Genomic DNA, 27,053 nt, shown 5'->3' with positions numbered 1-27,053 from the left:
ATGAAGGTGAGTGCCAGTGCCAGGGAGTCATGCTGTGGTGTTCTTGAGAGTTGGAACGCGGCAAAAGGCTCATTTTATACAATACAGATAGTGGAAACCGGCGGGGGAGTGCATGTGCCCTACTTTTTTTTTTTTTTTTTTACAACAAAGGAGACAGCCCCCACCCGCTCCCGGGCCCGCCCTAGCCCCCCCTCGTGTCCTGTGACCATAGTTCCTTTAAATGCTGATGTTGCAAGTTAACCACCGCGGTAGTGCATGAAAGGTGAAACGTTGAGTAATATGGTGCAAGGAGGTTCCGCTGCGGTGATTGGTTAGCCGGCAACCCGTGACGTCATCAGTTTACCCGGTGATGTTGCTGTCGTTCTGCGCGCGCGTGGACTGGGCGGTGTGTGTGTGTGTGTGTGTGTGTGTGTGTGTGTTATCACCCTTAAATACTGCTACGGAATTAGTGAGCATAGGGACCGTGGATGGTGGGAGGGAGCGAGTAATGAAGAGATAGTCGTCTTGCCTAAGGCGGTGGGGTGGCCAGGAAGGAGTGAGGGAGGGAGGGAAGGAGAGGAGGGGAAGGGATAGGGCTGATAGGTAAGGGAGGAGGGAGGCGGGGTGGGGTTGAGAGGGAAGGGAAGGGAGGAGTGGGTGGTAGAGAGGGAATGGAGGAGGCAGAGACGGAAGGGGGTAAGGCAAGGCTTTGTATGTCTTTGATTTATTTATATTTACTTGTACTTTCCTTCCCCTTCATTGACGCGTGGTTGCTGACGCTGCCTAATATGTTATCATTCTTCTTCCTTCCATTGAAATATTACGCTAATATTTCTCTCTCTCTCTCTCTCTCTCTCTCTCTCTCTCTCTCTCTCTCTCTCTCTCTCTCTCTCTCTCTCTCTCTCTCTCTCTCTCTCTCTCTCAGTCCTTCCTTCCATTGAAATATGCTTGATAAAAAAAAAAATCTCTCTCTCTCTCTCTCTCTCTCTCTCTCTCTCTCTCTCTCTCTCTCTCTCTCTCTCTCTCTCTCTCTCTCTCTCTCTCTCTCTCTCTCTCGGTCCTTCCTTCAATTTAAATATACGCTAGCTTGATACGGTAAAAAAAAACAAAAAAAAAAACGATTCTCTCTCTCTGCAAGTGAAAATGTTACGAATTAGTGGATCAAATTAACTGTTCAAATCCTTCTCCCCAGTATTCTCCCCCACCTCCCCTCTCTTCTCCACCTGCCTGTTTCCCTCCTTACCCCGACTCGTCTCCTCCCCTACCCATCACAACCCACCCACTGCCCCATGCCCCCCCCCAACAACCAACTCCCCGCACCAACCCCCCCACCCACCCACTAATTACCCCATTTACTCTCATCCTACCTCACAAACCTCCTCCCTCCCATCACCCTCTCCTTCCCTTGTTTGCCTGCTCTTATTGTCTCCCCGTCTCCCTGGTTTGTTTCACGGCTCTCTGGGTCATATTCATAAACATTTCGCCTCCCAAGCACACTTATTTGACAAGGCCGCTCGTAGGAGTTTGGGGCATTTCCAGGGGTAGTTTTATGACCCTGGTGGTAGTCTGACCCTTCTTCTGTACCATGAACCTAAAAAAACACCCATTAGAACCCGATTGATCTTTTTCAAACGGCGGCGTGGGGTGTGAGGAAGGGCATGTTGAAGTGATTGATTTAAATAAGTCCGTCTTTCTTCGTTTTCTTTAAGTCCCTGTTTCTACATTCTCTAGTTTGGCTCCAAGCAGTGTCACGCATAAACCACGTCTCTGCCGTGTCTCCTCCTACAAACCTGCGTATGACTTGACTTGGTGTATATAGACTTAGTTAGTTAGTGCCAAAAGTAGTCAGCGTAAAACGAGCAACAGGTTTAAAGATTGCGTTGGCCGTCACTTCAAGGCAACAGGAGGAATTTATTAAACATTCTCGCACGTACGTTAAGTGGACGTTTAAATCTTTTCTGCAAGGTATTGAAGCCCCTGACGACTAAGTTAATTAAATCACTCAAGCAGGCAGCCTCGTTATGCGCCATCAGTCCTTCCATTGCCGGGTCTTCCGTGTTTCCTCCTCCTCCTCCTTCTCCTCCTTTAGCCGAGACAAGGTCAAGAGCACCATGTCAGTTTAGTCTATAAAAGGATGATTAGGCCGGGAATGGAATGTCAGAGAGAGAGAGAGAGAGAGAGAGAGAGAGAGAGAGAGAGAGAGAGAGAGAGAGAGAGAGGAATTCATCGAGTATGTGAGTTTGGTAGTCGTGAAAGGGGTGGATATACTTGTTTTAGAATAATTATATGGATGTTAGACTGTTACTGAGATGATTATGATAAAATAGAGACAACGAGGAGAGGGGAGGAGGAGGAGAGAGCAGGAGGAGAAGAAAAAGAAGAAGAAAAAAGAAAAGAAAAAGAAAAGAAGATAAGAAAGGAAAAATGGCCAATGAAAGAAGGAAGAGTTGCAATGGAGAGAGATCACAAGACGAAGAGAGAGAGAGAGAGAGAGAGAGAGAGAGAGAGAGAGAGAGAGAGAGAGAGAGAGAGAGAGAGAAGAGGCAGAGGGAAAGTTGCTGCTGCATCAACATATATGTACACATTTACAATATGTAAAATGTAAAGAAAGAAAAAAAGAGAGAGAGAGAGAGCCGGCAAGTGGAAGGGGGGAGGGCGAAGGTAGGGCAAGTCAAAATGAGAGAGAGAGAGAGAGAGAGAGAGAGAGAGAGAGAGAGAGAGAGAGAGAGAGAGAGAGAGAGAGAGAGAGAGAGAGAGAGAGAGAGAGAGAGAGAGAGAGAAATAATAAAAGACGGAAGACGGACCAGATAATATGAAATAGGGAAGCGGGGTTAGACTTATGAAATAGGGAGAGGAGGTCAGAGGCAGGAGGAAGAGGAGGAGGGAGAGGAGGGAGAAGAAGAAATAGAGGAGGAAGAGAAGAATGTTGGAAATCAAGGAAACAGAGAAAGTGGAATGTCTAAGATGACGAAATATAGAGGAAAGAAACTGCGAAAAGGGACAAAATGAATAAGGAATTGGAGAGAAGTGAAAGGAGGAGAAAGAAGGAGAGGAGATGAGAAGGAGGAGAGAGAGAAGGGGAGTGAGTGGGAGAAGGAAAGGCAAAGGAAATGAAAAGAGAGGCCAGAAAAGAGATTGAGGAAGGAGAGGGTGGTAAAGGAAGAAGGAAGAGGGGGAGGGAACAGGGTGACAGAGGGAGAAGGGGAAGGAAGGGGGAGGGGAATGGAAGCGGAGGGGAAGGAAGGGAAGCCAAAGAGGATGAAACAGTGATGAAACGTCAACGGGAATGAATCGCGACTCGCTCAGGTTCGGGTCCCTGATATTTCTCTTTCCGAAAAATGTTAACCTTCTCACTTCTCCCTTTGCTCTCCTTCCCTCACCCTTCCATTTCCTTCTCCTCCTCCTCCTCCCCCTCCTCCTCCTCCTCCTCCTCCTTTTTCTGTTGTCCTTGGCCTCATGACCTTCCATTCTTTTCAGTTTCTGTGTTTTATATTCGTCTTACCTCCTCCTCCTCCTCTTCCCCTTCTCCTCTTCCTTCTCCTCCTCCTCCTCCTTTTCCCCCTTTTCTTCTTCCTCTTCCTTCTACGAACAAATGCATTCTCTCAGTCATCTATCTTTGTGGAAATCTAGCCGACATTGCAAAGTTGTAGGAAATGGCTGCGTAAGAGAGAGAGAGAGAGAGAGAGAGAGAGAGAGAGAGAGAGAGAGAGAGAGAGAGAGAGAGAGAGAGAGAGAGAGAGAGAGAGAGAGAGAGAGAGAGAGAGAGAGCGCGCGGAAGCCAGAAGAAACTATTTATGTGGCCGTAAAGAAGAGAGACAAATATGCTGGAAGAAAGAATTTGCAAAGGCGAAGGAAGGTAAATGTTTGGAAGATTCCAGTCCAAACACACACACACACACACACACACACACACACACACACACACACACACACACAGATAGAGGGAGAAAGATCTTTGTTAATATAAATTTTTCTCGTTTAATATTTAGTTTCCTATTACAAGACGGATTCTATTAGTGACTGACGGTGTTTAGAGTTGTTACTGGAGGCGTTTGATGTTTTTATCCTATTTGAAATCAGTAAAAAAGAGAAAAAGGGAAATAATGTAAATCCAGGCATTATCTATAACTGTAGAGGGACAGAAAAAGAGCTTCATGGATTAAGCGACAGAGTGATTAAAGATATTCAAATGTCAATTAAGACTAAAAGTAGACTTGTACAGGTCGTATTATGCACAGAAGTGAAAACAGACGAAGAACCAAAGTAGGAACCCAGGAATGGCAGGAGGATTCAGGGCAGACAGAGAACCAGGAGAAGAAACTAAATTAGGTCATTTGCCGGAGGAGAATGGAACACTATTATCAGACTAAGAGCTGCAGGACGCTGGTAGAGGCTTGTGCCGCCCTGGACTTGTAGTGGCTGAAAATGAGCCGATTTCACAGTCCAACACAGCGTCTTCGTAACAGCCCGAACCAAACTATAGAATCCCATACAATCGAAAATGGTGAGGTCTTCGATGCCACGCTAAATACACAAGACTTTTCCTGTATAGTTTCATCAAATTTGTGAACTTAAATACAAACACTAGACACTATACAAGGAAATTTCGATGGCTCTGGTATTGGTTTGGGAGCTTACTAACCCATCATGGGGAACTGTGAAACTGGCCCAATGAGACGTTGCTGATAATAGTGATAATGTGAGACACAATAAATATTCGAGTCTTTTTGAATGAAGGGAGGGAGAGGAAGAGGAGGAAGAAGAAGAGGAGGAGGAGGAGGAGGAGGAGAGGGTCAGTGAATGAAGGGGGGGAGAGGTTAAAGTTGTGCAGTAGCAGTTAATAATTAGTCTGATGCGGTAATCACTTAAATTATGCAAAAATATGATAATCCGAGTAACTGCGAGATCATTACAGAACAGATCCCGGCTTTGCTTTCCCTTTTAATCCGTCACTGACATTATTCTCGTCCGTTAATTACCTTCTCTGTAGTCTTAATCTCTTCCTGGGGTTCGCTATGAAGCGCCCGATGATGAAAAGGAAAAAAAACCCATTCACGTTGATGTCACGAAGACGCTTTGAGGAGCTATCCGTTTTGTGTCCTCGGAGCGGCGCGTCGCTGGGCGGGAATGTTTTCTTTAATGCTTCTTTTGATGTCGTTTTTGTGTCATTTTGTTACTGAGAAACCTGCGCGGGGTTGAAGGATTTTTTTCACTTTTGACATTTGTTGCTTAAAAGTGGCAATCATTTCAGTATTTAGTGTATTTCTGCGTCATTCATCGTATCATTTTCATTTTACTTTATTTTTTGTTTATTTAGCATCGTTTATTTCACTATCATTTATCTTATTGGTTTATTTAGCATTGTTTATTTCATTATCAATAGCATTACCTACTTTTATTTATCGAAGCTTTTACTTAACGACATCAACCTTTGTGATTATTGTAAATGATATCATACGCGCATTTATTATTAGATCGTAGCTTCAAAGCGAGTCAGACTTTGTGGCTAATCAGTTAATTGGTTTTGTATTCCTCCAGACCGCTGCCTCTGTAACTGCCTTTGTCATTATTGAATTCCTATTGTCATGAATGTAGACGTATATCCTGTATATTTTAGATGATCCCCGCTTATTTGTTTCCATTACTTAATGTGTTTAAGACTGATCTATTTTTGCGACCTTAACACAAGGGCTTTTCAACCTTAAGACCTTGACCTTTCCTTGGTTATACTTGTGTTTTTTTTTTGTATTTTCTTCTTTCATCAAGTTATGTGTTAGTGTTGTCCTTTCCTTGGTGTTACTTGTTTTTGTATTTATTTTCGACCTTGATTAAGACAACGCAAGAGAGCTTTTTTTTTATGATCTTAAGACAAGAGAATGATTATTTTTTGCGACCTTAAGACAACACAAGAGCTTTTATGCGACCTTAGGACAACACAAGAAAGCTTTTATTTCGACCTTAAACTTACCTTAAGACAGCACACGATAATATTTTTTGCGTCCTCAAGACAACACAGGAGGGCTTATATTGCGACCGCAGCTCAAGAGTTTTTTCGAGTACCTTGCCATGGCTCGTGAGGTGTGCCGTACCTTGTGGCACCATCACCAGGGGTTGGCATGGGAAGGGTGGCAGGGGTAGGGTGGCAGGGGTAGGGTGGCAGGGACAGATTGGCAGGGGCAGATTGGCAGGGGCAGATTGGCAGGGGCAGATTGGCAGGGGCAGGGTGGCAGGGGCAGGGTGGCAGGGGTAGGGTGGCAATGGCAGATTGGCAGGGGCAGATTGGCAGGGGTAGGGTGGCAGAATAGCAGTGCAGACTGGCAGGGTATGAGCCATTCGTCAGGGTAATGGCGTTCACCATGCGATACGGTTCTAGCGGCCCTTTATCAACTGCGTCGGATCCAGATAAATTAAGGGTTGGAGTGGCCTTTTCTGTGGCCTGCGATCGCCTTCTTAGTCCGCTTATCTGTCGCTTGGCGGGTTGGCGTTGGGACCTTTGCAAGGGGGAGGAGGAGACCGATAGGGGACGATTCGAGAGCCGAGTTTTTAGAAGTTATTCTTAACCCGGTAGCAGCGACGGGCCAAATTTGTGGCTTTATCGTGTACCAGCGACGGGCCAAATTTTTGCCATGATATAAACCTCAAAATTTGATTATGCATAAACTGAGCACAAATGCATTGATATATATTATGTAATGGTTTGTGTGAGTGATGATTTTTTTCTCATTTTTTTCGCTTAGAGGGACCATTAAGAAACATGATCCCCGCAGCTGCCGGGTTAACTAAAAGATTTCGTGTTTATTTTATCCTTTCCTCGGCATCCTTTTTAGTTTTCTTTTCTAGTTTTGTTCTTTTCATTTTTTTTTCGTTTTCTTGGTATTTTTCGTTTTCTTGGTAATATTTTGCTTTACTTTATTATTGAATTATTTTTTTTTGAAGAGCCGTATTTTTTTGAAGACCTTATTTTCATTTGTTTCCTTTCAAAAAATGATGTTTGTAATCTCGTGTTGGCTTTCGTTTTTATTACCTCCTTTTTACGTGATAGTTTTTGGCTATTTTTCTTTTGTTTTCTTGACGAGTAGATCACGTTACAGAATGCAGTGTTTTATAGTATTTAATTCTTTCATAACGACATTTTTCTTATTGACATATATAACGAAGTACATCCCTTACATTTATTTTACGATAAAGAAGAAGGATCAGGAAAACACAACCTGGGCACAAACAAAATCGTAGGTCTTTCCTTAAAAATAACAAAAACAAATGAAAAGAATACAAAAATGCGCAATGGATTACTGCCCATGTATCTTCCTGCGAGTAGCTTTATTATACAGGTGGAAAGGGGGTGGGTGGGGGTAACTGTATTAAAAAATAAACTTATAAATCGCTGAATGAGTAAAAAGTGCTTCTCTTAAATCACCACTTTTTCCGTGTTCACTTAATTTATGAGCAATGCGGCGCGAGGCGAGCGAGGCATGGACGTTTATGGGCGAATTTATATCAAAAACTTGCGGGAAGTCATCTGGGTTGGCTGATTAAATCTCGCAAGGGAGTTTTGGAGGTAATTTTGCAATGTTTTAATATGTAGTTCTGGAGGCTGCGTGGCTGTGTTTTACGGGCGGGAAGGGTAAGCTTATGTGTTCGTGAGACGCCGGGGCTGGTGAGAGAGAGAGGGGAGGGGAGGATGAGAGGGAGAGAGAGAGAGGGGTGGAGGGGCGAGAGCTAGGGGAGGGGTAGAGGGAGTGAGAGAGAGAGCTGGGTGGGAAAGAGAGGGGAGGAGGAGAAGAGGAGGAGAGAGAGAGAGAGAGAGAGAGAGAGAGAGAGAGAGAGAGAGAGAGAGAGAGAGAGAGAGAGAGAGAGAGAGAGAGAGAGAGAGAGAGAGAGAGAGAGAATCTCTTTGCGACCCCCCCCCCCCACACACACACACACACACACACACACACACACACACACACACACACACACACTGACTCACGACTTCCATTTTACTTCAATAGCCCCATCTTTTTCCTCTTCCGCCCCCCCCCCCTTTCCCATACCCCATCACACCATACACGCCATATACATACCGATACCTACAGACTGCATTAATATTTCTCATTTTTTCATATTTTTTTCCTTTTTTCCTTCCCTTTTTCCTGTAATTTTACCCTTTACTTCTCCCTCCTTTTTTTTCGTCTTTCTTTCTTCTTTCCTTTTTCCTTCCTTTTCTCCTTTTTTTCCCTTATTTTTTTTCTTTACTTTTCCCTCCTTCTTTCCTCTTCCTTTCTTCTTTCCTTTTTCCTTCCTCTTTCTCCTTTGTATCCTTATTTTTTCCGTTTTTCGTTTTCCTCTTCCTTTTTCCCTTTCCTCTTTTTCCATTTCCTTTTATCCTTTCCTTTTCCCTACCTTCTCAGAGTCTTGCATACCTTCCCATTTCACATTCTCTCCCTCCGTTTCAGCTCCCTTCTTTTCCCTCCTCCCATCCCTCGTTTCCCTCGCTTCCTCCCACCTCCTTACTTCTTCCTTCACTACGGACACTTCAATAACGCAGTGTAAAAATCCCGCAATAGAGGAGCTAAAGATTGACACCTCCGTCCCCACTGTGGTCATGAGGGATGGATAAGGCCCGGGTTCTTCATTCCTTCCTTACATTTCTCTTTTAACACTTTTTGTCTTCTCTCACGCTTTTCCTCTTGCACCTTTCCTCCCCCTATCTTCCTTCCTTATTCTCTCTCTTCCTCTTTTCCTCACTCCTTCTTCTCTCTCTCCTTCCTGCACTCTCCTGCCTTCCTTATTTCCTCTTTTACTGCCCTTCTTTTTACTTTAGTTCCTCCTTTCTTCTTGTACCCCTTCTTTTCTCTCTCTCTCTCTCTCAGTTTTTTCCCTTTTCACCTCTCTCTCTTTCTCTCCCTCATACTCCCTTACTCTTTCCCTCACCTTGCCCTTTGTCCACCCTCTTTCACACCATTCTTCTCTCATTTCTTCCCTTAACACTTCCTTCCCTCTTTCCTCCCTCTCTTTCTCTCCTCTTTTACCTCCTTTCTTTCCTTAACCTGTTTCTTCCCTTTGTCTTCCCTTTTTTCTCTCACCTTCCTCCTCTCCTTTCTGCCTTTTAAACCACTCCCTCCTTTCCTCCTCCTTGCCTCTCCCCCTTTCATCTATTTCCCTAGCTGACGGCCATTTAGATGTAATATAAATGTTAAGAGTCGCCCTGCTGTTGCGTGTGTGGCACCTCAGAAAGCCAGGAGGAGGAGGAGGAGGAGGAGGAGGAGGAGGAGGAGGAGGAGGAGGTGAGGGAAGCTTCTTTCCTTCCTCCCTTACATTCTATTCCTCCTTTCCTTCCTCCCTCTTCTTCCTCCTTCTCCTACTCCTTCTCCTCCTCCTCTTCCTCCTCCTCCTCCTCTTCCTCCTCCTCCTCCTCCTCCTCCTCCTCCTCCTCCTCCTCTTCCTTCTCCTTCCTCTCTCTCCTCCTCCTTTTCCTCCCTCACACTACCAGACACAGGCTTCTCTTTATTTTTCTCCTCCTCCTCCTCCTCCTCCTCCTCCTCCTCCTCCTCCTCCTCCTCGCTAGATAACGACGAAGGAAGAAAAAAGAATAAAGAGGCTATCCATCGTCTGGGAGGAGCAGGAGGAGGAGGAGGAGAGGAGGGAAAGAAGAAACCATGGAGGAGAAACATCGCTTGCCACTTTGGGTTGAAAGTTGTGTGTGTGTGTGTGTGTGTGTGTGTGTGTGTGTGTGTGTGTGTGTGTTACTTTGGATTATAATTTCTTCTCTTTTCCGTTCGTATGTTGAAGGGATAGGAATTGCAATGGTGGTGGTGGTTGTGGTGGTGGTGGTGGTGCTAGGAATGGGCGACAGCAGTGATTTGAGGTGATGATGATAGATGGCGGTGATGATGGAGTTACTGGTGGCCGAGTTAGTGGTGATGGGGGTGGTGGTGCCAATGCAAGATGGCGCCACTATAAACACTCGCCTGCGCCAGAACGGGCTGGGCCGACCATCAGGCCCCACCTGGAAGAAGCCTTAGGCCGACCATCAGGCCCCACCAGGAAGATGCCTACCGGCGCAACAGGCAAAGACGTAAAAAAAAAAAAAAAAAAAAAAAAGTAGTAGTAGTAGTAGTGGCACCAGGTTTAGTAGAAGTAGTAGTAGACAGTTTGCATTACCATACTACTAGGAAAAAATCAGGTGAAAAATATATGTAGGTGTTATTAATTCAAGGAGCTTTATTAATAGAAATACTAATAACATCTGTAACACTTATATATTTTTTACCTGATTGCAAGAGTATTTATTTTTTTCCTAGTCACACATTCATCATTAAATTTTATCTCTAATTCTAACTTTCTATACAACTACTTAGAACATGACGTATCTCCGTGTGTGTGTGTGTGTGTGTCTGTGTGTGTGTGATGACTGACTGCCTCTGATCGATGGCTCACCCTCGGGGCCTTGTGTTCATTTTCTCTCCACCACGCCGCAGCTTCTTTACCTCCATGTCTCTCCCTCTCTCCCTCTCTCCCTCCTCCTCCTCCTCATCTCTCTCCCTCTCTCGTCCTCTCACTGGATCTCTCTCTCTCACTCCACCCGTCCCTGCATTTCTCTCCCTTCCCTACCCACCTCTCATTCTCTCTTATTTCCTTCGTCCCGTCTTTACTGATACGGAGAGAGAGAGAGAGAGAGAGAGAGAGAGAGAGAGAGAGAGAGAGAGAGATGCTGCAAGGATGTGTCTTGTTGCATGACGATACGCAGAGTATAAATAGAGTCTGAGGGAAGAGGGAAGGAAGGAAGGAAGGAAGAGAAAAGGGAAGGATGCAATAAGCGTGTGTCTGGTGGTGTGATGAATTAGAGGTGACTCATTTTGCGAAGAGGACGAGGAATAGGAAGAGGAAGAGGAGAAATGGGGGAGAGGGAAGGTGATATAAAAGAGAGAGAGAGAGAGAGAGAGAGAGAGAGAGAGAGAGAGAGAGAGAGAGAGAGAGAGAGAGAGAGAGAGAGAGAGAGAGAGAGAGAGAGAGAGAGAGAGAGAGAGAGATATCATGTGTGTGTATGTTATGGAGAAATACCATCGCCGCCGCTCCCCAAGCCTTTTAAAATAATGACGACAAATGCCTCGAGACTATCCTACACGGAATTGTCGATAATTAATTTTCCTCGCGCGAAGATCCATTATGTAGCGTCCGTGTGTGTGTGTGTGTGTGTGTGTGTGTGTGTGTGTGTGTGTGGGTGTGGGTGTCCCTAAAGGTTACGTCGTGCCTTCCCCCTCCCCGTCTTCCTCGTCCTCCTCCTCCACCTCCTTCCTGTTGACAATCTACATCTTTTAACGCTACTGATGGGGTGCAAACAGATGTATACTACAAGTTCGCCAGGAAACATAGAGGGCTGCTTGGTGGAGGCCGGTTGATGCCTGATTGGAATTTGCTCTGAAGTGAATTAATGTCAGCGGATAATGAAGTGTACGCTGTAGAGGTGAATTAATTGAAGGTTGTGTGCGTGGACCAGGTAGATGAAGTTGTCTATGTTGGTGATGGTAAATGAGGTTATGTGAATTGACAGCAGCGAATGAAATGTTATGTAGTGACAGTGGTAAATAGTCAGGTGTGTTGGCAGGGGTAAATGAAGTCATGTGTGTGGGCAGTAGTGAATGACGATATGTATAGTGTATTAGCAGTATTAGCACACACACACACACACACACACACACACACACACACACACACACACACGCACACGCACAAAAGTAATCGTGTATCCGTGCAAGCGACACAACGAGGGAGTCAACGCAAAACGCTGGCGCCTTCAACGACGGGACGATAAATTTACGCGAGTTGTCCCTGGCCTCGATCCCTCACTGTCTGAAGCAGGTGTGGGAGGAAGTCGGGGTGGCGGGGGGGAGGGGGGAGTTTGAGGAAGGCATTGGTAACGAAGGCGAGGGGGGAGCGGAAGGAAGAAGTGGGCGTCTTTGTCGGTGTGCAGAAGGGGAAGTGAGGGGGGAGGTTGTGTTTAGAAGAGTGGTGGAGTGTAGAGGGAGGGAAGAAGGAGACGTAAGGGATGTATTAGTAACAGCGGCGTGGGAGGGTCATTGTTTGTATATAGAAGGGGAGGAGAAGAGGGGAGACGAAAAGGGGGTGAGAATGGGGATAAAGAAGAGGAAGGGGGCTGTTTGGTCGTGAACATGTGTGGTTGCCGGGCAGAGGAATGGGAGACTTTTCCTGTTGTGTCTGGCGAAGGGCTGACGGTGGTGAATGCTCATATGTACCTGTGGGGTGTGATTTGGGTGAAGGAAGTGTAGTGGGCTGTCCTTAAGGCTGAGTGGGAGTGTAGGGGACTTATGGATGACTTTGGGGTACATGGGTGATGGGGCGGCTGCTAATACCTATGTGTGGGGGGGGAGGCTGGGATGAGTAATGGGCAAGTGTTCTGTGGTGGTGGGAAAGGGGCTGGTGGCTGTGCTGGAGGAATGCGATTGTGGATAAGGAAGGGATGGGGGAGGTTCTCTTGAAGGTTGGTCTCTAGTCTGGTTTCTTTGACTCTAGGAAGGTCATGTCATCTCCGTGTGTGTTGGGGGGGAGGGAGGAAGGGTGAAGCTGAAGGATGCAGTCATGTTTTCTGTAAGTTGTTTTGATTCGTCTTCTATATTTATCATTCATTGTGTCTTTTATCTTCATTTGCGAACTTGTTTTTTTTTTGTTTTTTTTACAGCAAAGGAGTCAGCTCAAGGGCATAAAAAAAGGAAACAAATATGAAAAAAAAGCCCGCTACTCACTGGATTTTGGTTTTTATTCATTCATTCAGTCACGCATTCCTTAATCTCTCTCATGTATTTCTTTCTCCTCCCTTCGTTCCTATGCCTTAATTCTTTCATTCTTTTGTTCATTTATTTATTCACTCCTTCAATCTATATTCATCATTCTCTCTCTCTCTCTCTCTCTCTCTCTCTCTCTCTCTCTCTCTCTCTCTCTCTCTCTCTCTTTCTCTCTTTGGTTTTCACATTATTTCCTCCATTTGTTCTTGTCTCCAATACTTGAACTACTTCCTTATACCTTTTTTTTTTAATCTTCCTCCTTCTCCTCCTCCTCCTCCTCCTCTGAGACTTTCCCTTTAATGGCCCAGATCACAGGTTGTTAAGCGGGTCATTTCGGTACCCCTAGAGGAGGAGGAGGAGGAGGAGGAGGAGGAGGAAGGATATTGGCTCATTCCTCCTACTATCCCACCACCTCCCTTCTCTGCTCCCTTCAACGAGTATAATTTTTCTATTGATTGTGGTTTTATGTCAACTGTTTTTCTTGGATATATATTTGCCCTAAAGAGTTTCGGCTTTGATGTGTTTTTTTCTGCTTGACTTTTTCGTTTTCTTTCTCGTATGGGGATGAATGTTTGGGTGACCTCTAAGTGTGTGTGTGTGTGTGTGTGTGTGTGTGTGTGTGTGTGTGTGTGTGTGTGTGTGTGTGTGTGTGTGTGTGTGTGTGTGTGTGTGTGTGCGCAGTGACGGGTCGTTGCTCGCTTACCAACCCGCATCAAGGCCACACACACACACACACACACACACACACACACACACACACACACACACACACAAAAAAAACACACACACACACACACACACACACACACACACACACACACACACACACACACACACACACACACACACACACACAATCAACACTACCCACCCGGAGCTGTAAGTGCTGTTTGGTGTAATGAAATGGGACAGAAAACAAAGGGAGGGAGCGAAGGTGAGGCCCTGAAGACTGGCTGTGGTGGGGAGATACCAAATAAAAGGGTTAGGGCTGCGAAAAGGTAGAATAGAACTGAGAGTGGGAAGCGACCGGGAGGGAAAGAATGGTATGGAAGGGAGGAAATACAACGAACTCTGATAAAAGGGAGGAATAACCCAAAGCAACGGAGGTGAAAATATGACCAAAATATAATGGATGGGAAATAATTAATTGAGAAAACGGATTTTAGAATTGTACAAAGAGAGTAAAATTAATGACGAGTAGCAAGGAGTTAGGAAGGCTTTAAAATCATTAGATCGAGAAATTAGGAACATGTAAGAATATAAACAATAGATGGGTTACTTAAGACCATAGCGATACCAGCAAATAGGACATGCTTTAAAGTAACCTAAGTAGGGGATGACAAAAGCAAGTATACAAGCATAAGCAGAGGAAGGACATAAAAAGTATAGAAAGAAAAGTTAGCAAAAAGAAAGTAAGATCGTAGTTAAATAAGTAGGCATGTAGAAGGAGGAGTAAGTGGATGTTAGATGGAGGAATGAGAAGACAAACATATGAAAAACGTAGCAAAAAAATAAACAACATTGCGAGCAGTAAGAACATAAGTATAGTGAAAAAATAGGATAAGTTAATAAATGGGTGTGAAAACTCAGCTCGCATAGTTACATAGCGTAGAAGGGAAGAAAAGGAAAGAAACAAGGAGCAGGGAACAGAGAAGGGTAAGGAAAGAGGGAAGGGGAATTGATGATGGTTGATGCACTTTAGGAGGGGGGGGAGGGGGGGAGGGAGGCTGGGAAGATGAGGAGGCGGGGGAGGAAAATAGGAGAGGAGGGTTGGGAAGGGGCAGAGGATAGGAGGAGGAGGTGGCGCTTGTTACGAAACCCCTCGGCGTCTTATTATTAATTATTGACGAGGGCGAAGGAGAAGTGTAGCGAAGAGAAAGAGGGAAGGAGAAAGGTGTGGTGGAGGAGACGTTAGGATGGGAAGGGAATGAAAAGGAGGGGAAGGAGGAGGAGGAAAAAGATGATGATGAAGGAGAAAGAGAGGAAGAAAAAGAGTGAAGGAGACGTAAGGATGGGAAGGTGATGAAGAGGAGGGGAAGGAGTAGGAGGAGGAGAAGGAAAAAAGATGATGATGGAGGAGGAGGAGGAAGGTGAAGAAGGAGGAAGTGAAAGACTGATAAAAACAGATATTGGGAAGTTGAAACGGTGTGAAGATGGGAAGAGACTGAAGAGGAGGGGAAGGAGGAGGAGGAGGAGAAGGACAATAATGATGAGGTAGGAGGAGGACGGGGAAGGAGGAGGAAGTGAAAGACTGATAAAAACAGATATTGGGAAGTTGAAACGGTGTGAGGATGGGGAGAGAATGAAGAGGAGAGGAAGGAGGAGGAGGAGGAGGAGGAGGAGAAGGAAAAAAATGATGATGGAGAAGGAGGAAGGGGAAGAAGGAAGAAGTGAAAGACGATGATAAAAAGAGAGAATGGGAAGTAGGAAACACGCAAATATTTCACATACTCGTAAAATATCAAAACAAACAGTAATGCATTCTCCTGAAGATTTCTTAACCTTTCATATCAAATAAACAAGCTTCCTTTATAAGAGGTAATATATTTTCTTCGATCTATTTACTTCACAAGCCTTTTTTCTGGTACCAAAATCTTCCTTCACGGGTTCATATAAAAAACGTAAAAGAAAAAAAGAGAATCTAAAGCAAATGAACAAAATGAAATGGCGATCTTTTTCCACAACTTATTTCTTACATTGCACTAGCTACCACACATCCTACCAAGCAGTGCCATACAACCTCACTGTCTGTTTATACTCCTCAGATTTAATCGCACTCTACGAAGCTTACCTGGAGGAAAACTCTTCTCCTCAACCTTCTTATCGACCATTGGAACACACTACATTGCACTAGCTACCACACATCCTACCAAGCAGTGCCGTACAACCTCAGTGTCCGTATATCCTCCTCAGATTTAATTGCACTCTCTATGAAGACTACATGGAGGAAAACTCTTCTCCTTAACCTTCTCATCAACCATTGGAACACACTACATTGCACTAGCTATCATACATCATACAACCTCAGTGTCTGTTTATATTCCTCAGGTTTAATCGCACTCTATATGAAGCTTACGTGGAGGAAAATTCATCTCCTGGCCAGCTAGTCATCAACCTGGTGGCCACGGACCTTGATGCCTGGGACCTGGGCAAGCTGCAGTACACCATCCTGCACCAGACTTCAGAGGGAGCCTTCACCGTGGACAAAGAAGGTAGAGAGAGACATTGGTTGGTATTCTTAGACACTTTCGCTTCTCACATCAACTTTTCTAAAGGTCAAAGAGGGGATCAATCAGGTTCTAATGAGTGTTTCTTTAGGTTCACGGTACAGAAGAAGAGTCAAACTAACACCGGGTTCTTAAAACTACCCCTGGAAATGAGCAAAACTCCGACGAAAGCCTTGCGAAATATGTGAACTTGGGAGACAAAATGTTTAGTAATACGGCCCTTTGAATTTGCTTGTACTATACTTTTGAATTTTAGGTTCCTGCAGTAAGGGATTTCATTTGAAGGTTTGATGTATGAATGTTGTTGTTGATAGTATTAGTAGGAGTAGTAAAAGAAGTTGTAGTCATAGTAGTAACTGTAATGGTAGCAATAGAAGGTTAAGGAGATAAAAAAAAAAGGATGGAAAACATGCTCTTCCAGTCATATTTTATTGAAGTTTTCCCTGAGACAGCATTACAGTAGCTTGTTTATTTAACTACATTTTAAACCTCAAGGAACCACATCACTAGAGCATACAGTTGTGAGGCTTTGAATGAAAGATGCCCTAAACTTACCCAAACTTAACAAAACGCCGACGATTACCAAACAGTCACCATATGTCTTGACTCGGAAAAATCACATCTGCATCCTTACTAAAGAAACTTTCTATATAACCTGAAACTGGCATCTCTTTTGGCCATTTTTTACTTCTATCCTTTTTTTAGGAGCAGCGTTTAGCAGGCTTTTTTCTACACTTTTATGCCCCTGAGCTGCTTCCTTTCCTGTAAAAAAAAAAAAAAAAGGGGACCTCATTCTTTGTTAATTTATACCATACAAACTTCACCCCTTCCCAGGCAACCTATACACTGAGACACCTCTGGATCGCGAGTCCCTGCCTGTGCACAGCCTCAAGGTGTCTGTGATGGACGAGGGGGGCCGGGCCAGCTTCACGGCGGTGCGTGTGACGGTCCGCGACAAGAACGACAACCCACCAGTCTTCATGTTGCCGGAGTATCAGGCGAACATCAACACTGACGTGGCTCCCAGGACAACCATTCTCAAGGTGGGGAACACTGGGCAGGGAGGAGTTAGGCCCCGTTCACACCGTGGCAACACTGGGCCATGACAACTCAGCGACTTTTAGGCCCCCATCACACTGTGCCGACTCGGCATCTGACAATCGTTTCTAGACCTCTTTCCGACCATGTGCGACCCTTTCACATCAGCATTTCACACCCAAGACCTTGTGTGCCCTTAGTCGCTGGGTTGTCATGGCCCAGAGTCAGCACAGTGTGAATGGCGCCTTAATCAACTAATTTCCTTTATGGCCTTTGGAAATATTTGTTGAGAGACCCAAAATAGTCTAAGAATGGACTGTATTGGCTATACAGGCAGCGCCACATGTGGCCACTCAACTCCAAGCTGAATTTCCCATAGAGTTCAAGTTATAGACTAGAGTGCGTCTGAGGCTGTCTCAGGGATACACGACCAAGATCCCGCGCATTCCCCAACCCGATGATTGCACACTCTTCACTCCTACCCGATTTCAGTTTTTCTCCATGTCAAATAGTAGTCAGGAAATCGGGTAGGAGGAAAGTGTGTGCAGTCGTTGGCTTGGAGCGGTGGCGGCACCAAGGCCTTGTATCCTGGAGGCAGCCTCAGACGCACTAATACATAACTTGAGTTCTATGGAAAGTACTGCTTTGACAGTTCACTGAGTGGCCACGTGTGGCGCTGCCTGTATAGCCAATATGGTCCATAAAGGCCTGGCTTTTAGTTCCCTTACCTAGCTAGTAATTTCGGTTGTTATGCTGTCTCCATTCTCTGAACAGAACCAGTAGATCTATTTTTTAGTCTGTTATTTATTGGGCCAGTAGTCAGTGAGGCCTTTTCTTTTCTAACCTACTATTCTCTGTAAAGAACCAGTAAGTTTATTATGTAATCTGTTGTTTTTTGGGCCAGCAGGCAATGAGGGTCTTTTTTTTTTTCTTCCCTGACCTACGTATTCCTTGTAAAAAAACTCGTAAGTGTACTATTTGTTGTCTATTGCCCTGTTCCTTCTTTTATAATGTTTCTCTGGAGGTGATTAGTGTGTCATTTTAGGGCCAGCAAGCAGTGAGGTCTTTTTTTCCTTTTCTAACCTCCATATTCCCTGTAAAAAACTCGTCAGTGTAATATTTTTTGTCTGTTGCCCTGTTGCTTCTTCTCATATAAGAACATAGTCCTCTTACCACTTGATATTGACCTCTCAGCCACCCTTCTCCACTTCTATAGGAGCAGCGATTAGCGGGCCTTTTTTCTACACTTTCTTTTTGTTGGCCTTGAGCTGCTTCCTTTACTGTAGAAAAAACTCCCCTACTTTTATAGTCAGTGTTTAGCCGACTTTTTTTTAAATTTATCTTTTGCCCTTGAGCTGCTTCCTTTGCTGTAATAAAAAAATAGAATAACTACAGTATTCTGCCCCCCGCTGCACTAAACTCCATTTCACTCTACCATATAATACTGTTTTACGTGAAACTGTACTGTACCTTGATTTGCTGCACTGTGTTTCTCTATGTAGGCATCACAATGGACTGCAATGGAGCCATATTATTAACCCGTCTGCTGCGATTGGCATGGCTTTTGCCTTTTGGTACCCTGATAACATATACTCCCAGGTCTTTCTCTGCCTCTGTGGTGGATAGTGGAGTGTTTCCCATGTGGTATTGGTATGCTGGATTTCCCCTCCCATGGTGCATGACTTACATTTTTCTTCATTGAATTGTAGCAGCCACTTTTTGTTCCATTCCTGTAGCTTGGTGAGGTCTTGTAGGAAATCTTCAGTCAAGGTGTTGATTTGTTACACTATGTTTCTGTATGTATGTATCACAAGGGACTGCAAGCCACCATTTCAGGCTGTATTATTAAACATTTTGGCACCCAAGCTCACATATTTGACAAGGCTTTCATATGGGTTGTGGGGATATCCAGGAGTAGTTTAATGACCCTGGTGGTAGTCTGACCCTTCCTCTGTACCATGAATCTAAAGAAACACCCATGAGAACCTGACTGATCTCCTTTTTGGCCTTTGGAAATCGATGTAAGGGAAGGAATCATCTGAGAATACCAACCTTAGTGTCGGGAAAACTGATCAATGGAACTGTATGGCTGCATTAGGCCCATATTCTCAAGCATTTCTGGGCTTACACACCCATAGGTATTTGGTAAGGCTTTTGTAGAGGTTGTGTTAGTATTTCCATGGGTAGGCCAATGAGTCTAGTTATAGTTTAATTCACAAGGCTTTCGCACCATGACTGAAAAACAATCATGTGAACTCAGCCAATCACCTCCGTGGCCTTGGGAAATATTTGTTGTGAGCCAAAAGGAGGGGAAAGGAAAGAGAAAAAAGGGAAGAGAGGGAGACAGGGAGAAGTAAAGGAAATGTCAAGTAAAGCAAGGCTACAAGGAGGAGAATATAGGAAAGAGGAAGGAGAGAGGGAAGGGGAAAGAGAAGGAAGTGAAAAATAGTTTGAGAATACATGCAGTGGTTTAAGATTACCCTTACCTACTTATAGCTCTTGTTTGTTATACCTCCTCCATGCTCACCATCACAGTTAGAGGCCAGTGATGCAGATGGAGTTAACAGTGAAGAATAGTTTGAGAATACGTGCAGTGGTTCCAGATTACCCTTACCCAGCTATAGATCTCATTTGTTATACTTTCTCCATGCTTGCCATCACAGGTCGAGGCCAGTGACGCAGATGAAGGGGCAAACAGTGAAGTGAAATACCGCATGTATGAAGCCAACAGTTCTGAGGTGCTGGAGCTCTTCTCGGTCAACCCCACCACCGGCGAGGTCACCGTGGCACAGACCACCCACAGCCGAGGTAATTCATCCACTTACTCACGGTCACGGGTGAAGAGTCGGAGTTGAGTCACCAGAGTCGAACCTGAGTCTTAATATTTCCCTAACATGTTCATTTTCCATTTCTATTTTCTCAGTCATCATTTTTCTTTGTAACAGTTTGTATGTCAGTCTTCTGAGTCTTATTATTTCTCTAACGTGTTCATTTTCTATCTCCATTTCCTCTGTGTTATCAGTTTCCTTTGTAACATTTAGTATTTCCTGCTGCCTCAAAACAATTATTCCAACAACCTAAGGACCATATTTTTATACATTTCAGTGCCCAAGCTCACATACTTGACTAGGCTTTCGTAGGATTCCTAGGTGTTTCCATGGATACTAGTGGTAGATTGATGAAGCTTTTATAACGTGGACCTACAAAGCTACTCATTAGAATCCAATTAACCCGTCCGCTGCAATTGGCACGGATTTGGCTTTCACTGGTAGCCTGGTAGCATATACTCCCTGTGGGTAGTAGAGTGTTTGTTTCCCATGTGGTATTGGTATGCTGGATATTCCCTCCCAAGGTGCATTACTTTACATTTTTCTTCATTGAATTGTAGCAGCCACTTTTTGTTCCATTCCTGTAGCTTGGTGATGTCTTCTGGCAGGAAATCTGCAGTCAAGGGGTTAACCTGGTAGCAGCGACGGGCCAAATTTCTGGCTTTACCGTGTAGCAGCGATGGGCCAAATTTGTGCCATGATATAAACCCCCCCAAAATAGATGATACATAAACTGATCACAAATGCATTGATATACATTATGAAATGGTTTGTGTGAGAGATGATTTTTTCTCAATTTTCTCGCTTAGAGGGACCAATAAGAAACATGATCCCCGCTGCTTCCCGGGTTAATCTTTCTCAGCCTTTGGAAATACCTGATGTGAGAGTCAGAAGTGTATAATACTGATCTGAGGCGCCTTACACTTCCTGCTGTCTGCTAATGCTCTGCCAGGCTGTGTCATCTTCGTGCACAAGTACTACATCTACCTCTCCAAAATTACGCATGCTTTTTTTTATATTTTTTACTGATGCCGGTCCAGAGCGTGTCTGGGTTAGGATAGTTATGCCAGCGAGCATTTTCATATCTTCCATTTTTATATCTTGAGCTGTCTTCTTTACTGTAAAGAAAAGTGAGCTTGGATGCACAAGTAAGTAGTGGGCTTTTTTTTTTTTTTTCTGCTTTCTCTACTGTAAAAAAAAAAAGTTCCACAAGTAGCAGTAAACTTTCAATTTTTTGTATCTTTTTGCCATATTTTTCTATCTCCCCCATCCCCCTTTTTTTTATTTTTTTTTTTATTTATTTATTATTTTTTTTTTGCTGTCTCCTTTACTCTAAAAAGTGTGAGTTTGGATGCACAAGTGATTATCGTATATAGAGAGACTGTTCCATCAGTTCCATGAGTAGCAGTGAACTCCCAAATTTTTGTATCTTTTCTTGACTTTTTTGTTGAGCTGTTTTCTTTACTCTAAAAAGTGTGAGTTTGGATGCACAAGTGATTATCGTGTACAGAGAGACTGTTCCATTAGTTCCATAAGTATCAGTGAACTCCCAAATGTTACAGAAAATGAGGTGTACCAGTTTTTCATCCGTGGCGAGGACAGCGGCTCCCCCCAGCACCACTCCGACGTGCCCGTCACCATCTTCCTGCTGCCCCCTCATGAGAACCCCCCGCACTGCGCCAGGAAGTATGCACAGTTCTTCATCAGGGAGGACGCCCCCATCGGTGAGCACCCACAGCTATCAGTAATATGACACACACACACACACACACACACACACACACATAAAAAAATAAGATAAAATTAAAAAGTCACTGGTAAAATGCATATTATTTAAGAAAATACAAGGAAGGAAACAATATGCAGATCACTTGGCACACACACACACACACACACACACACACACACACACACACACACACACACACACACACACAGGCATTTGATAAGAGACTGATGTGGAAATTAGAAAATAGAGGAGGATTGGGAGAAAAATGACTATGGATGAAAAATTACCTGACAAACAAAGAAATGAGAACCGTGTTGAAAGGTGAGATATCAGAATGGAGAACGGTCACAAGTGACGTTCCACAAGGGTCAGTGTTAGCGAATATTATGTTTTTAATATTTATAGATGATATGCCAGAAAAAGTAAAGAGTTACAAGGGTATGTTTGCAGATGACGCCAAACTGCTTAGAAAAATAAGAGATGAAGATGATGATTGTAATAAACTACAGGAAGATTCCAATGAGATACATGAATGGAGTAAAAAATGGGAAATGAAGTTCAATGAAAAGAATTGTCACACAATGAAAATGGGCAAGAGTAAAAATAGAGCAAGTGGAGTGTGTAGGATGGGAGGGACAATCATCGATACAGTGAAGGAAGAAAAAGACTTAGGAATTATAATACAAGATACACTAACATTTGAGAAGCACATAAATAAGATATTTGGAGAAACATATATACCGTATTTCCCGCCATATAAGACGCACTGACGTATAAGACACCTATAATTTGGCAAGATATATTTAAAAAAAAAAATTTCCCTGAACTTAATGTGTATGCAGTATCACATTTGGCCACCTTACTTACAATTATGACTATGATACCGTATGTTGCTTTGTGCCCTTCTCTGTGTTCAAAGTGTTCCACTGTTGGGTGAAGAATTACAGTGCTCTTACCCCGAGCAGCTGTGACTTTGAAATGGTAAACAAAAGGGTTGGTTGGTAAATTCACTCACTGCACAGTGTGCAGGCGGTAACTTTCATTGTGCTACTGAAGGAACTAATCACACGGGGATGCTACGTTCGATGGGCCATCTTGGTCTTGATCTTGACTTTCAGGGACTGTATACCTACTTTCAAGTAGAAATAGATGTTGATTAACCCCTTAATGACGATGATGCCGCTGGCATCATATAGTTCTATCAGACATGGGCAACGAGCATGACGCCAGCGCTGGAGAGTGAGAAGCTTTCCAAAATTTGAAGGGCGCGTGTAACTATAGGTCTCTGTTGATGCTGAGTGACTAACTGGCACCTCTTTTGTTCTTGCGATGTCCCCCACCACCATTCCGTGCAAAAAATAGTCTACACTCTACAGTTCCTGCCTACACATCATGGCGTCTGTAGAGCAATTCTGTTCCCTCAGCCGTCCTTTTTTGGCGGAATTCCAGCTAAACGGTCTGTCCAAATAATAATCTGATTTCACAGTTGAATTTTACGGATGATTCTTTACAACTTCTATTCAATGAGATTCATTCCAGAATGAAAAAACTACAAAAATTTACAAAAAATATTTTTCGAGTTTCACTGCAACTTTGGCTCTCCGTAGGCATTAAATTTCCGGGTCAAAGTGGAATGGAAGTGTTGGATAGAAATGATTTAATCGAGACTGAAGGGAGGAGGCAACTAAGAGGACACAGTAAGAAACTGAGAAAGAGGACTTGTTTGAAAGACCTAAAGAAGTTCAGTTTTCCATACAGGAGTGTGGATACATGGAATGGACTTAGCAAAGATGTTGTTGAAGCAAGCAGTGTCCGTAAAATGAAGGAAATTCTGGACAAATATAGAATGGGAGACAGGACTGACTGAGATTGAGCTCAGGCCTTGTATACTACAAATAAGTAAATACAAATAGGTAAATACACACACAGACACATTACAGTACTGGGAAATCATATACTCATTTCCTCAGATAACACATACTAGCACACACATCACAATCTGCACCTCATAACATTCTGGCCCCAGCTAGCCACCTTCTGTATGCTCAAAGTCTTGCCTTGTGTTGGCAGGCAATGTGATCACGACCCTGTGGATGGCGGGGCCACAGTCAGTGCAGTACCTGATCATGGTGGACGAGGGCATGAAGGCAGCCAGTGAGGAGAGGGAGTCTGGGGAGAGTTCAGGGCCCTTCACCGTGACCTCCACTGGCCTGGTGGTGGTGCACAGGGCCCTGGACCATGAGCGGCGACGCACACATCACATCAGCGTCACCAACCGTACACTGACCACGCCGCCCACGGTGGACTACATGACCATCTCTGTGGTGGTGAGTTTATGGCAGGAAGCAGCAAGTTTTGGTCTCTTGTCTGTATTGTTGATTAGGGTTTGGATTATGGGCTGAAATGAGGGTCAATGAAAGACGTTTTAATATGTTGGTCTTGAACTGATTGGGTCTTGCTCTGGCATGACCAACAGGTAATGGATGTGAATGATGGCAGAGTGCATGAAGTTTTGATCTCTTATCCTTATGGTTGATTACGGTTTGGATTTTGGGCTAAAATGACAGTCAAAGAAAGACATTTTAATTTATGGATTTTGAATTGGTTGGGTCTTGTTCTGGAATGACCAACAGGTGATGGACGTGAATGACTGCCCTCCACGCTTCTCTGAGTCCAGCTACACAGCCCTGGTGGCCGAGAACAGCGAGGTGGGCGCCACCGTCACCATCCTCACGGCCGCTGATGACGATGAAGGAAACCATGGCCAGGTAAATGTTGCCTGTGTCTCCATGTTATTTTCAGTCCATGAAAACATTCTCCAGAATAAATTATTAAATGTCTGCTCTGCTCTCTGCTCTTCTCTCCTCAGATCCAGTACAGCCTCGGCCCCGATGAAAGCGCTGTAGTGAAGTCAACTTTCCGCATTGATCCACACACTGGGACGCTGACCCTGACGGCCCCGCTGGACCGCGAGACCATGGCCCAGTACTCCTTCACCGTCACTGCCACTGACGGGGGCCCCAAGCCTCTGTCCACCAGCACAAGAGTCACTGTACTGGTCAAGGACTACAACGACAACCCTCCAGTGTTCACCAAAGACACTTACGTCACTGCTGGTGAGGCACTACAAGGGTTTTATAGATAAATGATTGACAGGAAATTGATTTTCTCTGTAATATGTCATTGGCTGTGAAGGTTTTATATATCTACATTGCCAAATTAGTTTTGTTTGACGCCAGTGCCTGAGGACACCGCCACGGGCACGGCGGTGGTGGAGCTCAGCGTGACGGACGCCGACGAGTCTGTGGCCGAACTTGACTTCTTCATCACCGGCGGCGACCCTGACGGCCAATTCCTGGTGCACGCCTCAGGGGAGGTGGGTGGGAGGGATGGTGAGACACAACAACAATGGTGACCTGCCAACAACTAAACTGTTCCTTAACGAGAGAGTCACGGTGCTGTGGTCCATATTCCAGGTGTACGTGGCCGGTGAGCTGGACCGGGAGAGGCACGCCAAGTACACCCTCACCGTCACCGTCACCGACGGGAAGTTTACGGCCAACACGACTGTTACTGTGACAGTCATCGACATCAACGGTTGGTGACAGTATAGTCTTGCCTGAGATGATAATGGATAATGTATGGTAATAGGTCATGAATTAAGTAAACAGAGTGTCTAGCACTTCTGTGACTCACACTGGTGTGCTTCACGACAGACAACGGTCCGGTGTGCAAGGAGCCAATCTACCGTCGGGAGATCTCTGAGGATGCCACCCCAGGCACCCACGTGGCCTCTGTTGTGTCCTGGGATGCCGATGAAGGCACTGCTGCCTGGAGCCGCTACATTCTCACCGGGGACAGCGCCCACCACTTCAGTATTGACCAGCTGAATGGCCACGTGGCCACAGCCACCCAGCTGGACAGAGAGGCACGGGACCACTATCACCTCACTGTAAGTATTCACACACACACACACACACAAAAAAAAAAAAAAAAAAAAGGGGGGCTATCAGAAAGCTGGAAAGGATACAGAGAATTGCAACTTAAATGGTCTCAGAACTCTCAAATATGACGTATGAAGACAGATTGAAGGAGATGGACTTGACGACACTGGAACAAAGAAGGGAGAGAGATCTGATCATGCTGTAGGCTATAGGTTGGTAAATAAGTTTGATGAGGTGGATAGAGATGATATCTTCTTAACTGCGAGAATGCATGGGCAGAGAGGACATAGGAAGAAACTTAATAAAGGAACCTGTTTGAGTGACTTAAAACAATTATAGTTTTCCACATAGAAGTGTTAACACCTGGAACAGTTTGCGGGGAGAAGTGGTGGAGGCGAACAGTGTCCAACAATTGAAGGGAAGGTTGGATAAATGTAGATATGGAGACGGGACTGTTAGAGCTTAGCTCGGGCCTGGTAGACTACAAATATGTAAATACACACACACACACGCACACACACACACACACACACACACACACACACACACACACACACACACACACACACACACATAGCAAGAAATTGAGAAAGGAGACTTGTTTGAAAGACATAAAGAAGTACAGTTTTCCATACTGAAGTGTGAATATATATATGAAAGGGACTAAACAAAGACATTGTTGAAGCGGGCAGTGTCCAAAAAATGAAGGAAACGTTGGACAAATATAGATTGGGAGACAGGACTATCCGAGTTTGGGTTCAGGCCCTGTACACTACAAATAGGTAAATACACACACAAACACACACTGGCCTTTCATGGCTCAGTAATAATAGTAATAACAATATTAATACTAGTTGTAGCCAGGTTAGGGTAATGGTGCCTATGATGAGTCCAAAACTCTGGGTGTGACTGTCCAGGTTGTGGTGGAGGACTGGGAGCACAAGGCCTGGCAGTGTGAGGTGGTGGTGGAGGTCCTGGTGACGGACACCAACGACAACCCCCCGTCCTTCTCCCTGGCCACCCACGCCGCCACCCTGCTGGAGGACGCGCCCATCAACACCATCGTCCTCAAGACATCTGCCACGGACCCTGACCTCGGTAAAGGCTTTGTTGTGGCAGGGGATCAGGTCTGGGTGATTTTTTTTTTTTTTTTTTTTTTTTAACATCTAGGGAGGCAGCTCAGGGGCACAAATCTCACTCCCTTTTTCCTTGCTGTTCATGCCCCTCACAAAAGACACGGGTATTAGGGCTTTTATGCTGTTCTGTGAGGCCCATGATCAGTAATGTGTGATAATGATAATGAGAATAATAATGATCATAATAATTAGACTCATAGCACTCGGAGAGTGCACACCTCCGCCAAAGATCATCTTGAAAATTGGTATGGGCATCAACTGTGACCTTATGCATCATATGGAAGCATTTGTTTCGAAATTTGATGAAATTCTTTTTTTTTTTTAAACTCTGACCTAGGCAAACTTTTTGAGGTCAAAGGTCAAGGTCAAGGCCATGCAATCCAAAGC

At 44.5% G+C, this 27,053-nt stretch overlaps 1 protein-coding gene across 1 annotated transcript in view; it reads left to right on the top strand.

The window, feature by feature from the left end:
• The window catches only part of LOC126991748 (protocadherin Fat 1-like), a 30,479-nt gene continuing 3,426 nt past the window's right edge, over positions 1-27,053 (top strand). The window contains exons 1-12 of the mRNA XM_050850437.1: positions 1-6; positions 15,769-15,976; positions 16,826-17,034; positions 19,693-19,837; positions 21,420-21,581; positions 23,657-23,913; positions 24,220-24,354; positions 24,456-24,702; positions 24,826-24,962; positions 25,063-25,183; positions 25,303-25,538; positions 26,448-26,628. Of these exons, the coding sequence (XP_050706394.1) occupies positions 1-6; positions 15,769-15,976; positions 16,826-17,034; positions 19,693-19,837; positions 21,420-21,581; positions 23,657-23,913; positions 24,220-24,354; positions 24,456-24,702; positions 24,826-24,962; positions 25,063-25,183; positions 25,303-25,538; positions 26,448-26,628 (2,044 nt within the window). The remainder of the gene's footprint in view (positions 7-15,768; positions 15,977-16,825; positions 17,035-19,692; positions 19,838-21,419; positions 21,582-23,656; positions 23,914-24,219; positions 24,355-24,455; positions 24,703-24,825; positions 24,963-25,062; positions 25,184-25,302; positions 25,539-26,447; positions 26,629-27,053) is intronic.

Source organism: Eriocheir sinensis, unplaced genomic scaffold (genome assembly GCF_024679095.1).
Source record: "Eriocheir sinensis breed Jianghai 21 unplaced genomic scaffold, ASM2467909v1 Scaffold33, whole genome shotgun sequence".
NCBI classification, from domain to species: domain Eukaryota; kingdom Metazoa; phylum Arthropoda; class Malacostraca; order Decapoda; family Varunidae; genus Eriocheir; species Eriocheir sinensis.
The sequence above is the reverse complement of the archived record's forward strand: the minus strand, read 5'-3'. Positions and strand labels throughout refer to the sequence as shown.